The sequence below is a fragment of the Lytechinus variegatus genome, chromosome 4 (genome assembly GCF_018143015.1).
Source record: "Lytechinus variegatus isolate NC3 chromosome 4, Lvar_3.0, whole genome shotgun sequence".
Taxonomy (NCBI): domain Eukaryota; kingdom Metazoa; phylum Echinodermata; class Echinoidea; order Temnopleuroida; family Toxopneustidae; genus Lytechinus; species Lytechinus variegatus.
Genome location: NC_054743.1, coordinates 49,651,047 through 49,664,980, shown reverse-complemented (window position 1 = coordinate 49,664,980; position 13,934 = coordinate 49,651,047). Strand labels below are relative to the sequence as shown.

General features: G+C 36.0%; 1 protein-coding gene across 3 annotated transcripts in view; it reads left to right on the top strand.

The window, feature by feature from the left end:
• Nucleotides 1–5,842, top strand: part of LOC121414234 (NADPH oxidase 4-like) — a 41,445-nt gene extending 35,603 nt beyond the window's left edge. Inside the window, exons 7-15 of one of the 3 annotated variants that reach the window (XM_041607347.1) lie at nt 122–329; nt 665–829; nt 1,542–1,604; nt 1,829–1,889; nt 2,479–2,551; nt 3,185–3,304; nt 3,910–4,030; nt 4,555–4,718; nt 5,614–5,842. In XM_041607347.1, the coding sequence (XP_041463281.1) occupies nt 122–329; nt 665–829; nt 1,542–1,604; nt 1,829–1,889; nt 2,479–2,551; nt 3,185–3,304; nt 3,910–4,030; nt 4,555–4,718; nt 5,614–5,734 (1,096 nt within the window). In that variant the 3' untranslated portion in view covers nt 5,735–5,842. The remainder of the gene's footprint in view (nt 1–121; nt 330–664; nt 830–1,541; nt 1,605–1,828; nt 1,890–2,478; nt 2,552–3,184; nt 3,305–3,909; nt 4,031–4,554; nt 4,719–5,613) is intronic. The other 2 variants (XM_041607345.1, XM_041607346.1) reach the window with 2 other exon arrangements.
• Nucleotides 5,843–13,934: the final 8,092 nt, after the last annotated feature.

The window sequence follows — 13,934 nt, the reverse complement described above, 5'->3', positions numbered from 1 at the left end:
TAGACCGCGGTGGGATTCGAACACACGACCCTCCGTTTACAAGGCGAGAGTCAGAACCACTACACCACGGCTCTTCCATTTATGTTTTTACCATTTTCTTCCTCCCTCCATGATTTTACAGTGGAATTTTAAAGGAACAGTGCAACACGGAAAACCATACCCCGGGTTGCGTGTACCCGGACGATCCGATTCCGGAACCGATGTCCGTCAAACCGGATCCGAATGAGAGAGTAGAGTACAGTCGGATAATACCACACCCAGAACCGAGTGCTGGCAACTCCTCGCTTGTTTGCAGCGAGAAACCTCGTTTTATTTCGCACAAATCTCGGGTAAGACCTGGATAAGATCGGGGTCCACTTTATAAAAAATGATGATGAAAATGTCTCTTGAAGATGTTCAATGAACCAATAATAAACCTGCTTTTCAGTATATTTTGTGAGACAGGAACAGAACTAATCGGCATGTAATATGCATCTTTAGTTTTTAAATTTCAATCGTTGATAAGTCGTCGTGAAATGTAGATCATTGTTATTTTTTTTTAAGAAAGTAGGATAAATCTTCAAATAATTTGGTAACTTAATAACTTCTGTTTGTGCTCAATGGTATGATGAATTTATGCATTCATCAAGAAATTTTATTTTGCCATACATGTAATTTTTTACAGACTTGGAGATTTTTGTTAGTCCCCGCATCTCTCTACATTCTTGACCGTGTGTGGCGATGGATTAAATCGCGCCGTTCGGTTACCATCGAAAATCTTCGTTTTTTACCGGGTGACGTCATAGAACTTCGGCTACATGTCGAATATTTCAGTGCACTACCCGGTCAGGTATGATGAATTAACTGTTTTGAACTTTAAATTGTCCTGATTTATATATCATATCCGAACAGATGAAATTTTGAGCGCTATTCAATACTTTTCTTGGGGGTGGGGGGCTGGGCCGGTGGGGGTGGTGTTGCCCTTGGCTTGAGATTATTCTTCAGAATATTGTTAAATGACTACAAGTAAGCAAATAAAGGATATTTCGTAACCGAAAAAAATTGACAAGCAAAAAGGAAAGAAAAAAAAGGTTTTCAACCACAAATTATATAAGGTTAAATTTGTGCCCCAAAAAATTGACAAGCAAAAAAAAGGTCTTCAATTCCAAAAGAAGGGGCAAACCTCGGTTTTGATGGCATTTTTACATTATGAATTTTAATTTTGTTTCTCAAGGGGGGGGGGACACGTGCCCCCCCCCCCCCGCCGGATCCGCACCTGACGATATTTGGCATTTAGATAGCACATCTTATCGTTAAAATATACCGTGTATGAATAAAATGCTTGGCGAATTCAAATAATTCCAACTTCTCCACATTGTGTTGCTATCATTTCAAATTATTTTCAAATGTGATATTGAGATTGTATGGATTTCAGTATTCTTATCATGTTGCAATTATATCATTTATACTGAGTATATATACAAATTTGATGGGTAGATAATGTAATTTTGAATTTTTAGCTATTGAGATATATATTTTCTTCTCTCTCTTTTTTATTTCAGTATATTCTTATCAATTGTCCCGCTATTTCATGCATAGAGTGGCATCCTTTTACACTTAGTTCGGTAAGTTATGATCTGTAATAACTTCTGCTTTCATCATTATGGTACAATATATTTGTAATGTTCTCCATTCTTTCTAATGTGAATGCAACATACATGAATGTTTGGAAGTAAATGTATCGTAAGTGGATTATAATTTTTATCATACATCACAGAAACGAATATTGGTCAATGTCATGATGAATCTCATTTTATCTCTCCTTTTCCAACATTTTTTTTTATCTCAGTGTCCAACCATTTCAAACCCGACGTTTAGTTTACAAATAAAAGTCTGTGGCGACTGGACAGGTAAGTAAGCAAATGAAAATTTTGTATCAAGGATAAAAAAAGGAAAAGTTGAATGGGATGACTTGTAACTTTAAATGATTTTCTTCAATTGATGTTGGTAGTTTTCTTTAAACATGCTTCTTATCACTATCATTTTGACTCGTGTGCCTAACCTGTAATCGTGCATATTCCAGTCTCGGTATAGTGTTAATGTAACATTGTCACTCTATGAACCTTGCATGCTTCTATAAGATATTTTGAATTGAAGTGAAAGAGAATTGTGTAATTATAATGTCAAAATGATACAGAAACATACTTTTGCTGATGTTTATTTTCAAGTTTCATCTCTGATTATAACAGTATGCTTCATAGATGGTCCCAGTGTGTTATAAGGTGGGGGCAACCTTTATATTGCTTAGGGTAATATTAAGTTACACGAATCAGATACCTCATTTTTTACTCTTCTCTTTTCCCCTTTTTGTCCCTCTATTTCATCCCCCTTTTTTCATTACTTCAAAAATCATAGGGGCAGTCATCCCCCCTCCCCACTTGGCGCTGCATCTCTTATGCTTATAGTTAAGCATATATTTTTCTTGGATTTTTATTTCAGATTCGTTTCGTCAGCTCCTTCAATATAGGTTAAAAGCCACAACAGGGGATAATATTTATGAAAATATGCCAAAGTAAGTCTTTATTTTCTTTAGGATTACATATATATTGTATATATTTCTCTTCCCTTTTTTCTGATAAACATCATCCAATCCTTTAGATGTGCTGCACTGCATTGATCATAATTTTACACAAAAATACAACAAATCATCTACTTAAGTCTATTGATTGAATGAGTTTCTTGTAATGATTTGTTGTTTGGAAATGGAAATGGCGTTTTGAAGTCTTGGGTATGCACAATTTTGAAAAAAAAAATTATTGAACTATTTTCATTCTTGAGCCATGAATATTGTGGATTGGAGTTGTGTGAATAATTTATGCAAACTTTTCATAAAGCGTTAGATATCTTGCTCTTTCTTTCCTTTTTTTGGCTCGTCAAATTTTCAGGCAAGAAAGAGTGTAACAACACTGTTGAAGAGGGAGTTTAATTTTGTGAAATCAGGGTCTTATCTCCAAAATAAGCAGATAATTATTCATTTTGATTTGTTTAAAAGTACTTGGTTCAGATACTTCGAAGGGTAAGAATGAATTATACTCTAGAATATTTGGAGCTCATTAATCGTTCCTAATGATTTCTCCGCATTTTAACGATAAACTTGAGAATCATCTTGATTTAAATATACTTTTTTTAATTATTTTTTTTATAGAATTCTGATAGATGGGCCTTTAGGTAGTGCGAGTGGAGACATTTTAAGATATCGCGTCAGTATTTGCATCGCTGGTGGCATAGGTGTGACTCCATTTGCTGCTACACTAAATCACCTTTCGTGAGTAATTTACTGTCATAGCACCAGGACAAGGTTTTTGCATAATATGATACGGGAAGAATTTGGGTTAACCTTCACCAAAAATCACTGCTTGCTCTTTTTTTATAGGTCTCAGTGATCACAAAAGGTAAATAATCATATCTGATTGATACACGTCTGACAAAACTCAAACACACACCCATTTTCCTCTGGCGAAATATGTTGCATTAAACGGTAATGTCCTATTTAATGAAATAGATGATTAATGTCCGCAGTGTATATATGCTTTTAGAAATTAACGGACAATTAGGTGAGAAGAATGTCGGTTTGCAAATTCCAAGTCGTTGAATACCTTCCTTAATTAGCAGATCATTATCGTGGTAGAATATTGATTTGCTTTGCAAATTTCAACTGGTTCTTTTCAAAGCAACACAAACTTAAACGTATTCTTTACAATAATTTTTCATGAGTTTTCAGGGTTAGAAACTCGTGCAGAGTTCCGAAATTGTCAGTTTGGGGAGTTATCCGATATTATTTCTGTTGTTTCTTAATTTGCTTGTGCTGAATTTGTTTAATTGATGTGTCTGTTTCCTATCAAATGATCTTCTGTCTCAATTTACTTTCAGATCCCTTAGCTGTGAGGAGCTATCAAAACTCAAACTCTCCCGTTTATATTTCATATGGACTTGTCGAGATGAAAGTCATTTTCAGTGGTTCTCTGAAACTATCAATTCCCTGCAGCACAAGGTATGGTGTCTGTCATTCTTTTTTCTTCAGTTTCTATTGATATCAAACATTTATAATTCTTATATCCATAATTTCTATTTGTATTACAGATTCGTCATGTTTTTAGTTTTCATGATCGCAATACACATAAAATGTTCATTTGTTATGCAAGTGTTTGTTTTGTTTTGCTGTTGATGATAGACTTATTTAATTTACCCCCCCCCCCCTTCAGAAAATGAAAGGGACATTTTCAGATTTTTTTGTTAGTATGACTTTCGGAATTATTATTTTCCCCTTTATTTATTTGTTTATTTTTTGGAGGGGTACAATTTTTTTATATCATTAATTTTGTGTCATCACAAATCGGTTATTCAACATAGCTTTCTTGTAATTTGTGTAAGACCGCAAAGAAAATTATCCGCAAATATTTACTGTCCTTTTCTTCTCTGTTCTCTCTCTTTCTCCCTATCTCTATCCCCCTTTCTCTATCTCTCTCTCTTCTCCCTCTTCTCTGTTTTTGTCATCTACCCCTCTTTCTTCTATAGTTATGGGAGATGAATAGACCTGATTTTCTAAATCTTCGTTTACACACGTCTGGGAGTAAATCTAAGAATAACTTTTCTACCGGAACTCGGTTGTGCTGCTGTCCCATACAGGGGCGTCCAAATCTAAAAGAAATTTTGAGTGACATCACAATATGCAATCCGAAGTAGGTACATTATTACTTCATTATCAAACTTTTGATAGACTTTATACTATTTCTTTTTTTATTATTGTTAGGAGACGGGATTGGTTGCAAAAGTATTTTGGGGAATGAATTTAAAGTTAACAAGTCGCTAAACTTGAGTATTAGGGGGGTTAATAAAAACTCATATTTCGTCTCCAGATATTTTTGGTTGTATTTTTTTTTATTTCTGCTTTAAAATCATTGCTAAATGCATGTGTAAAATATGATATAATAATACGTAACGGATCCATAATACATGTATAAACAATATTTAATATGTATGATATGTATATGTGGAGCATTGTGGCCCAGTGGATTAGTCTTCGGACTTTGAAACAGAGGGTCGTGGGTTCGAATCCCAGCCATGGCGTAATTTCCTTCAGCAAGAAATTTATCCACATTGTGCTGCACTCGACCCAGGTGAGGTGAATGGGTAACCGGTAGGATTTTTCCTTGAACGCTTTAGCGCCTATTAATATGGCGGCTCAGCTACAGCCGGGGTAATAATATGATACCAAGTATCAAAGCGCAGTAGAGTGTATGCACATAGTAACTGCGCTATATAAATGGACCTATTATTATTATATACTTTTATGAAAAGAAAATTTACTGTGTAACTGATATAATGAAGTAGATAGCCATCGGGAGTGGATAAACGTGAAATTGATAGCGGCCTCATAAAACATATCAAATTCTGATGATATGCATCGTGTATTAAAGTAATTCATTTTGGTTGTAATTTATGAGGAGGATGCATACATTATTGATTGATTTTATTTTGAATGATTTCTTTGTATTCGTTTGGTTAGTCAACAAATTCACTACCTCATTTCATGATTAACAAGATTATTTATTATCTTCCTCTATATTTCCACAGACAAGATATTGGAGTGTTTGTATGTGGGCCAAGTAAGATGACGTCACGTGTCCATCGATTATGCAATCGCCTCAACAAACACAAGGCTCGACTCCATTTTAACCAGGAAAGCTTTAGTTGATGATTTGTAATGGAAACGCGAAGGTGATATTAGGATAGGAGTAGATATATTTATTGTTTCACTAAACATGGATTGATTTTAAAATATCATGTAGAAATATGATTAATAAAATACGTTTTCTAACTCTGATGAATGATTATTTGTTTTTAAATAATTGTCTCACCTGCATAGCAGAGTGAAACTATAGACGCCGCTTTTCCGACGGCGGCGGCGGCGTCAACATCAAATCTTAACCTGAGGTTAAGTATTTGAAATGACATCATATGGAACGAGTTCATGAAACTTGGCCATAGGGTTAATCAAGTATTACTGAACATCCTATTAGAGTTTCATGTCACATGACCAAGGTCAAATGTCATTAAGGGTCAATAAACTCTGGCCGAATTGGGGTATTTGTTGAATTACCATCATAACTTTGAAAGTATGTTGGTCTAGTTCATAAAACTTGGACATAAGAGTAATCAAGTATCACTGAACATCCTGTGCGCATTTTAGGTCACATGACCAAGGTCAAAGGTCAATGAACTTTGGCCATAATGGGGGTATCTGTTGAATTACCACATAACTTTGCAAGTTTATTGATCTGACATTTGAAACTTGGACATAAGAATAATCAAGTATCACTGAATATCCTGTGCAAGTTTAATGTCACATGATCAAGGTCAAAGGTCATGTGAGGTCAATGAATTTTGGCCACATTGGGGGTATTTGTTGAAGTACCATCTTGTATTTGTCTAGTTCATAAAACGTGGAAATAAGAGTAACAAAGTATCACTGAACATCTTGTGCGAGTTATAGTAGTTTTCAAAGTCAGCACTGCTGCTATGTTGAATCGCGTGATGCAGGTGAGACGGCCAGAGGCATTCCACTTGTTTTTATACTTGTACTAATGAAGAAGCGTGCCTTTTATTGAAGTAATAATAATAAAGGATATATACCGCATGTAAGGTGTTCAAGGCTATAAGCTAGCTAGTCTACCGATGCTGGTGCTCGCAGCTTTTTTGAGGAATTACTTCCTGCAGGTACCCATTACCTCACCTGGGTTGAGTGCAGCACAATGTATGATAGACTTATGGTGCTCATGAAATTATAATATTGTTTAAGTCATAGTGCTGGTGTATGTATGGTGCTATTGACCTGATACCATGGGGGGCACCCCTATAGATTTCCAAGTAGTGAAGAAATAAAAAGAAGAGAAAAAAATAAATTGTTTAAACAAGGAAGAAAGAATAGAGAAGATTGCGATAATGTAAGGAAAGGTCTTGGCTTTGAAACTCTATGGTCCGTATACTAAAGTCGGGTTTAATCTAGACCACTGTCTAAGTCAGTGCTAAAATTATGGGGAGCAAAATAAGTTTATCTTGTATCTTTGTTATGTTCACTATTTTATTTCCTTTTGCCTTCATAATAAAGAAAAAAACTTCAGTTATCATTCCCAGATAACTGAATGATTTGAGTGTCAAATGAGTTTAAAAATTGGATGCGTATACTGTTAGGGATTTGTGCTCCAATTGGCTCTCCATAGTTAAACCACAACTTTAAACCAGGGTTTAATTTAAACCCGAGTTCAGAATTCGGGCCTATAGGTCTAATATCCCTACAATTCCACTTAGAAGAAAAAAAATGACAACACCCCATATGACGTATTTTCCCCCCCCCCTTTCCTCCATCAAAGGGTCATGATCCCGCTCCAGACCTGTCTGATGGTGTTTTTTAATAATGTGTTTATGTACTTAAGGTGCTAAAATATGGTGCTAGTGTATTTATGGTGCTAATATATATGGTGCTATTGTATATATGGTGGTAACATAAATTATGATGTTAATGTACTTTACACATTCGATAGCATATTGCAAGGGAGCTAAACAGAATTGACTTGCTAAATATATACTGTACATGTATATATTTGACCTGCACGGTTAATTTGCATTTTTTGTGATTCTAAAGTAATTTCTCCATAATTTATGTATTGATGTGTGATATGCCACTTCTATCTCTTTGAAATAGACTTGCTTTATTAACGTTATTTGTTTATATTTTTTATTTAAAGAAGCTAATTCTTAACTTAGAAACTTAGATTTTCTAGATAAGGAGATTGTGACTTCATCGTGATGTTACTCTTGGTAACTAAATGTAGATTTTCTATGCAAATTGTTAGGACTGTATATGAATAAGTGGGGAAAGTGAGATTACTATACAAACTCCATGAGATTCAATAATTTTTTTAAGTCGGCAAGTTCCATATCTGTTCACTTTGGTGATTTGACTTTGATTAATTCTAATTACGAAATACAATATTACCTCTTGTGTTGTGAATAGTATCTACGCTCAGACCTAACAATAAATGTTCAATATCTATATGAAAAATATTTCGTTTTGATTCGGTGAGTTTTTTTTCTCAAGGACTTTTTTGCTTTTGAACATACTGCTCAAAGATATCAAGCCTTGTCCAACTGATCGGGAGGGAGGTGGTCAGAAAATGAAATCATTCGGAAAAATTTCAAATCTGAAGTTTTCTAACTCGCTTTTTGGTCAATTATCGTGCTAATTATTGTTAAAAGAGCATCTTTGGGAGATGTTGCGAGCGCGAATAGGAAGCTAAAACTTTTTTACCTTTCACAGATTACGTAATTCATGAAAATTAAACATTCCGAGCAGTTTTTGTAATTATGAAAAAGATGTGTATTTAACTGTAAGGGATTATAATTATTAAGGCTAACGCAAAGAGCGATCGAGCTGAATTTTTTCATATGCTGACCAGAAAAGGAACCTGTCTAAGCCGGCATTTAGTGACCCATAAATAAGATACACCAATCTAATAATACGAGGGAGAAGCGTGAGCTGAAAGTTTGTGAGATTCCAACCTGAAAACCGGACATTCTAAGCATTTTTTTTAAACAGGAACAGAGTGGGTAACTTACTTGAACAATAATTGATGAGAGAGCAGGATACGATTAAAAAATGTGTGATATTCTAACCTGAGAACTGGACATTCTAAGCGTATTTGTAACCATGAACAGGATGAGTGTAGAGTGTACCTAACTAAACAATAATTGATGCGAGCGCGAAGCGTGATGAAAAAAAAACGTGATTTCTAACTTAAAATGTATGAGCCTTTACCTCAAAAAGAATATTTCATTTTGAAAAAGGGACATTTTTCTTGCAGAGGGGGGGGTGCAAGTGTCGCCTTTTCCGCCGCCCCTGCGCTGGACTGATTATTTCCTTTGTTTAGCGAACTTATGTGATTTTTTTTTATCAAACGTAGTTTTATGAACACACCCACCATGTCCTGCACGTGCATTGTCTTCACAGACATGCACCCGTCACTAAACCCCCTTTTACACCTTCACGGATGCAACACGGATCATCACGGATCTCAATCCGTGATGATCCGGGGTGCCAAATTTGTATTTTCCTAGCATTCCCGGAGTGAGTACGGAGTTAACTGGTTATTAACACGGATATGTACGGAGTCTACAAGGATAGGCAAGGTAGCAATAGGGATCCTGTTTGATATGCTCCCGGAGCCAACACGGAATACCCGGATGATCACGGATGTTACTGGGTTCTTACACGGACCTTACCACTTCTTGTCGCCGGCATCTTGCTAGAATGAAGTTTCGTCCCTTTTTGCAGCACCTGGAGCATGCTCGTGCTTGGTTATGATTACGGACTATTGTTCATGTACGCAAACAATACAAACATTTGACCCCGGATAAAGCCGGTATCAACAAGGATCACCCGGTTCTTACACGGAGCCTCCCGAATGCATTCGGTAGCTACACGGATGTACAAAGAGGCTACAAGGATGAACACGGATGATTATCAGTCCGTGTACTCCGGGATGAAAAATTGAACATGTTCAATTTTTCTCCCGGACATGCCGGTACATCAAGGATGGCGCCGGATAAGTAGCCGGAGTGTACACGGTAGTCCCGGACTGTGCACGGATGACCCCGGATTGAAAATCCGGGATGATCCGTGTTGCTTCCGTGAAGGTGTAAAAGGGGCTTTAGACTCTACATTATCCACATACACTATCATCACAGACAAATCAAGCACATCGTTCTAATCAGCCCTCATAGGTAATTTACGCACCCACATACATTCTCAACACAGATACACATACTTCTCTGCTCACCCTCTCACGTATTTACCCCCATTTACCCACATGCAAAGATCATAGAAACGCACATACTTCTTTCTAATCTGGCCCTCAACTAAAAATTACACACCTGCATACATTCTCATCACAGAATACCCACCAACCCACGTATGGGGTCTCGTAAAGCACCCTAAACACGTAATTTCCACATTCTGAAAATGCATCCCTTAACAATTAGTATTGGCGTGTAAACCCTACCCTTAACAAGTATTGGAAAAAAGTACTATTGGCAAGTATTTCCAAATGCACCCCTTAACAAGTATTGGAAACAAAAGGATACTCTTAGCAAGTATTCCCTGAAATGAACCCCTAAACAAGTACTGAGATATTTTATATATGTCAGGCGTCCGTCGGTCGTCGGTTTTACCTCCAGACAACTTCCATGCACACCTCGCGACTCTAAACACGTAGTGTTGTTGCAAAAAGGACATCCTTTATAAAACACTTTGATTTTTTTAATCATCCCCGCGAATTTGACCCTATAAACACGTATATTTTTCTGAACGAAATAGATACCCTTTTTTCAATATTTTTGTGTTTTGACACCCTTATTCCGATACGTGTGAAGAGGCAAAGACAAGTTGAATCAGCAGGTGAATTATTCATTCGAAAAGAAGATAAATTGCTAGTTCATCTACTGCCACCTCGTCTAATTATCACGTACAATGGTCTATATACGTTCATCTAGGCTAATGCCATTTCGTCCATCAGATCGTCTAACAACCCTTTAGTCCAATAACCATTTGGGCCAATCATCACTTCGTCTAATCACCATTTTGTCTATATGACCAACTCGTCCCATAATAAGTTGATGTAATATCCATTTCATTTTTATTAATTTTGCACAATTAACAATAAGTCTATAGATCAAAAGGTATATATATGGCCATTGGATCGTTAACTGGTTATTAGACGAAAGGGTGAATGGACGAATAGGCAATGGGAAGAAGAAAAAAAAACCCTTGCACATGTACACTACTTGAGAAGAAGTGTCAAAGGCTCTTCAAATCAAGCAAGAGGTCAATTGTTCAGTCGAGAAGAAGAGAAGGTCTAGCAATAATATCTTTCAAGCATGCAAAGCAAAGTAAAAATGTCTTCATTCTTCTTCAGAGATAAACCCATCAAAATGATTCATTCAGCTCCAGGGGGGGCAATATATAGCTGCCAAATTGGATGGTGGAGTACCGGTATATGGCCGTATGCAGATTTTTTTTCCAGGAGGGAGGAGGGGGGGGGGGAGCTGCAAAACGCATAAAACTTGGTCCATGGAGATCCAGAAATCCAGAGATATATAAAAACCATAGAGGGCATGAAAGGGGAATGAAACCTTTGGAGCAAGTAGGCTTGTGTCGAAACATAAAAATCAAAGAATAAGAACAAAGAAAGTTTGAGAAAAATCAGACAAATAATGAGAGAGTTATGAGCATTTGAATATTGCAATCACTAATGCTATGGAGATCCTCCCATTGGCATTGCGACAAGGATGTGTGATGTCACATGTGAACAACTTTCCCTTTGATGGACTATAAAATGCCCTCAAAATGTCTCTTTTTGTTTTTCTTATGGTGATACAAACTCTTTATCCATGATGTATTCTTTAAAAAATCTGTATTACATGCCCTCCTATACAAAGTACTCATGATCTACGGATAGATGTGATAAAAGAGGCAGTTTAAGTGAAATATATAGTAAAGTAATGGGGAGTTGTTCACAAGTGACATCACACATCTTTGTCGCATTGCCAAATTGAGGATCTCCATAGTATTAGTGATCGCAATATTCAAATGCTCATAACTTTCTCATTATTTGTCCGATTTTTCTCAAACTTTCATTGATCTGGTTTCTTGATTTTTCTGTTTTCACACAAGCTATCTTGTTCCAAAGGTTTCATTCTCCTTTAAACCCATCAAAATGATTCAGTCAGATCCGGGGGTGGGGGGCACTGTCCCTGCCTTGGATGGTGGAAGTATATATGGCCGTATGCAGATGTATTTCCGGGGGGGGGGGGTGCAAGACGCATGAAAATCCATGGACGAGAAAAAAAGTGGTGTACACTTTGTGATCAACAGTGCCCCTCCCTCCATTCCCCGGGAGTCAAATTTGGATATTATTCCAGTTTCGAGAGTATATGAACTTACTGTAAATTACACATCTTGACATCAATAATCTTCAGCCAAGCAAAAAAGCACACGAAATATTACAATCATGATAATGAATTCCAACATGATCATAAATGAATGTAAGAGAGATCGATAAGAGTTCTAAATCAGTAGCTATTAATGGGATCTGCAAGCTGAAGATATATATGTCTCAATAAATAGAATAAAATTCACAAAGCAAAATGCTGACAATTTTATCAAAATCTGATAACAAAGATTTGCATTATTCCAGTTCTATAGCATGTCCACATGAATATTCATGAGGTGGGCTGATGATGTCACATCCCCACTTGTCCTCTTTTTTTTATAGGTTTTCCCGTTCAATTTCGTCAAAATTTCAACCGATTAAAGATGTAATAATTCAATTTGCAACTAATTTGAATGACCTATTAGATCAACATTTAAACATCCAAATACTTAATTCAATTTAATTCTACTTGGCACGAGATTTCATGGTTATCTCATTTAAACATGTATAAATCACGATCAAATTAAAATAGCTGAAGAAGCGTTTTCAAATTCGCACCGGTACCTTCCTTGCGAACGTTTAGGAATTCAAAATCATTAATATGCAGTCACTCATAGGATAGTGTTTATCGTTGTTGTTGTTGTTTACTTCTTTCGAATAATTATTGAAATGGATTTTACTCCTAAATTGGATGTTTACAATTTTGCTGAAATGTATCATCTATCTGACAAACCATCATCGGAACAACAACTCGTTTTTGTGCCACCTTAACCCCAAAACGATACAAATTACAATTATATATATATATTTTTTTTAAATGAAGAAGGGAAAAACACCTGCCATTGGCATAGGTCATCCACCCACTCACTGTCGGATCCAGGGGGGAGGAGGGGCACAGCCGACTCGTGCGCCCCCCCCCCCTTTCGGCACAAAAAAAATCGTGGACGAAATACCCTTATTCTTTGGTTAAAAACATTTTTTTCGCTCGTCAAATTCCTCGGGAAATGATGTGCCCCCCTTTGGGAAATCTTAGGTCCGCCCCTGCACCCACTCATCATTCACTAAGAGAATTAGCGTTTACAACCATATCCTATGAGTTTTACATGAATAAAGACTTTATAAAAAATAATGGAATAAAATAATTTTAAAAAAGGTTAGAAAAAATAGGGTAAAGTAAAAAAAAAATTGTGTAGCGTAATGAAAAAGTATGAACACAGAAACATGCTATCTAAAAATGGACGTTTAAAGTGCAATTATGTGTGCCGATAAATGAAATTGAAAACGGTATTTTAATTAGGCGAAATTAAATGATCAGTTCGTCGTCGCGAAATTGAATGATACCTTTGGGTCATTAATTTGAACGAATTTCTTTCTAAATTAAATTTGTACAAAATTCAAAGGACTATAATTTAGAACGGATTTGAATGCAAAATAAATGAAAATGAACCATGTGTGCAAAGGGTTGACGAAATATTTATAATTTGAACGTCCTTTCATTAATTTGAATGCAACTCTGATGAAATTAGACGGGAAAAACTATATTACCGATGACATCATACCCCACTGGTTATTTTGCATTGTATTATATGAAATAAGGATTATTCAATTTTTTTTAATACCAAGAACGAAAACAATTGGATTGACAACTGATAAAGTGCATTAGTTTTTTTTTATTGCTGTGCACCTTATTTCATCATAATGGAGGCACGTTGTTTACGCATGTATAAAAAAATGAAATAATTGTGATTTCATGTAATAACGTAAGAAAAGGAAAGTGGGCCGGATGTGACATCATCAGCCCACCCCTATTCATTACGATGTGCATATATTGTCACAAAAATATTGCTAAACCTTAAAATTCACTAACATCATAATTTGTTATCCAATTTTGATGATTTTTTAGGGTTT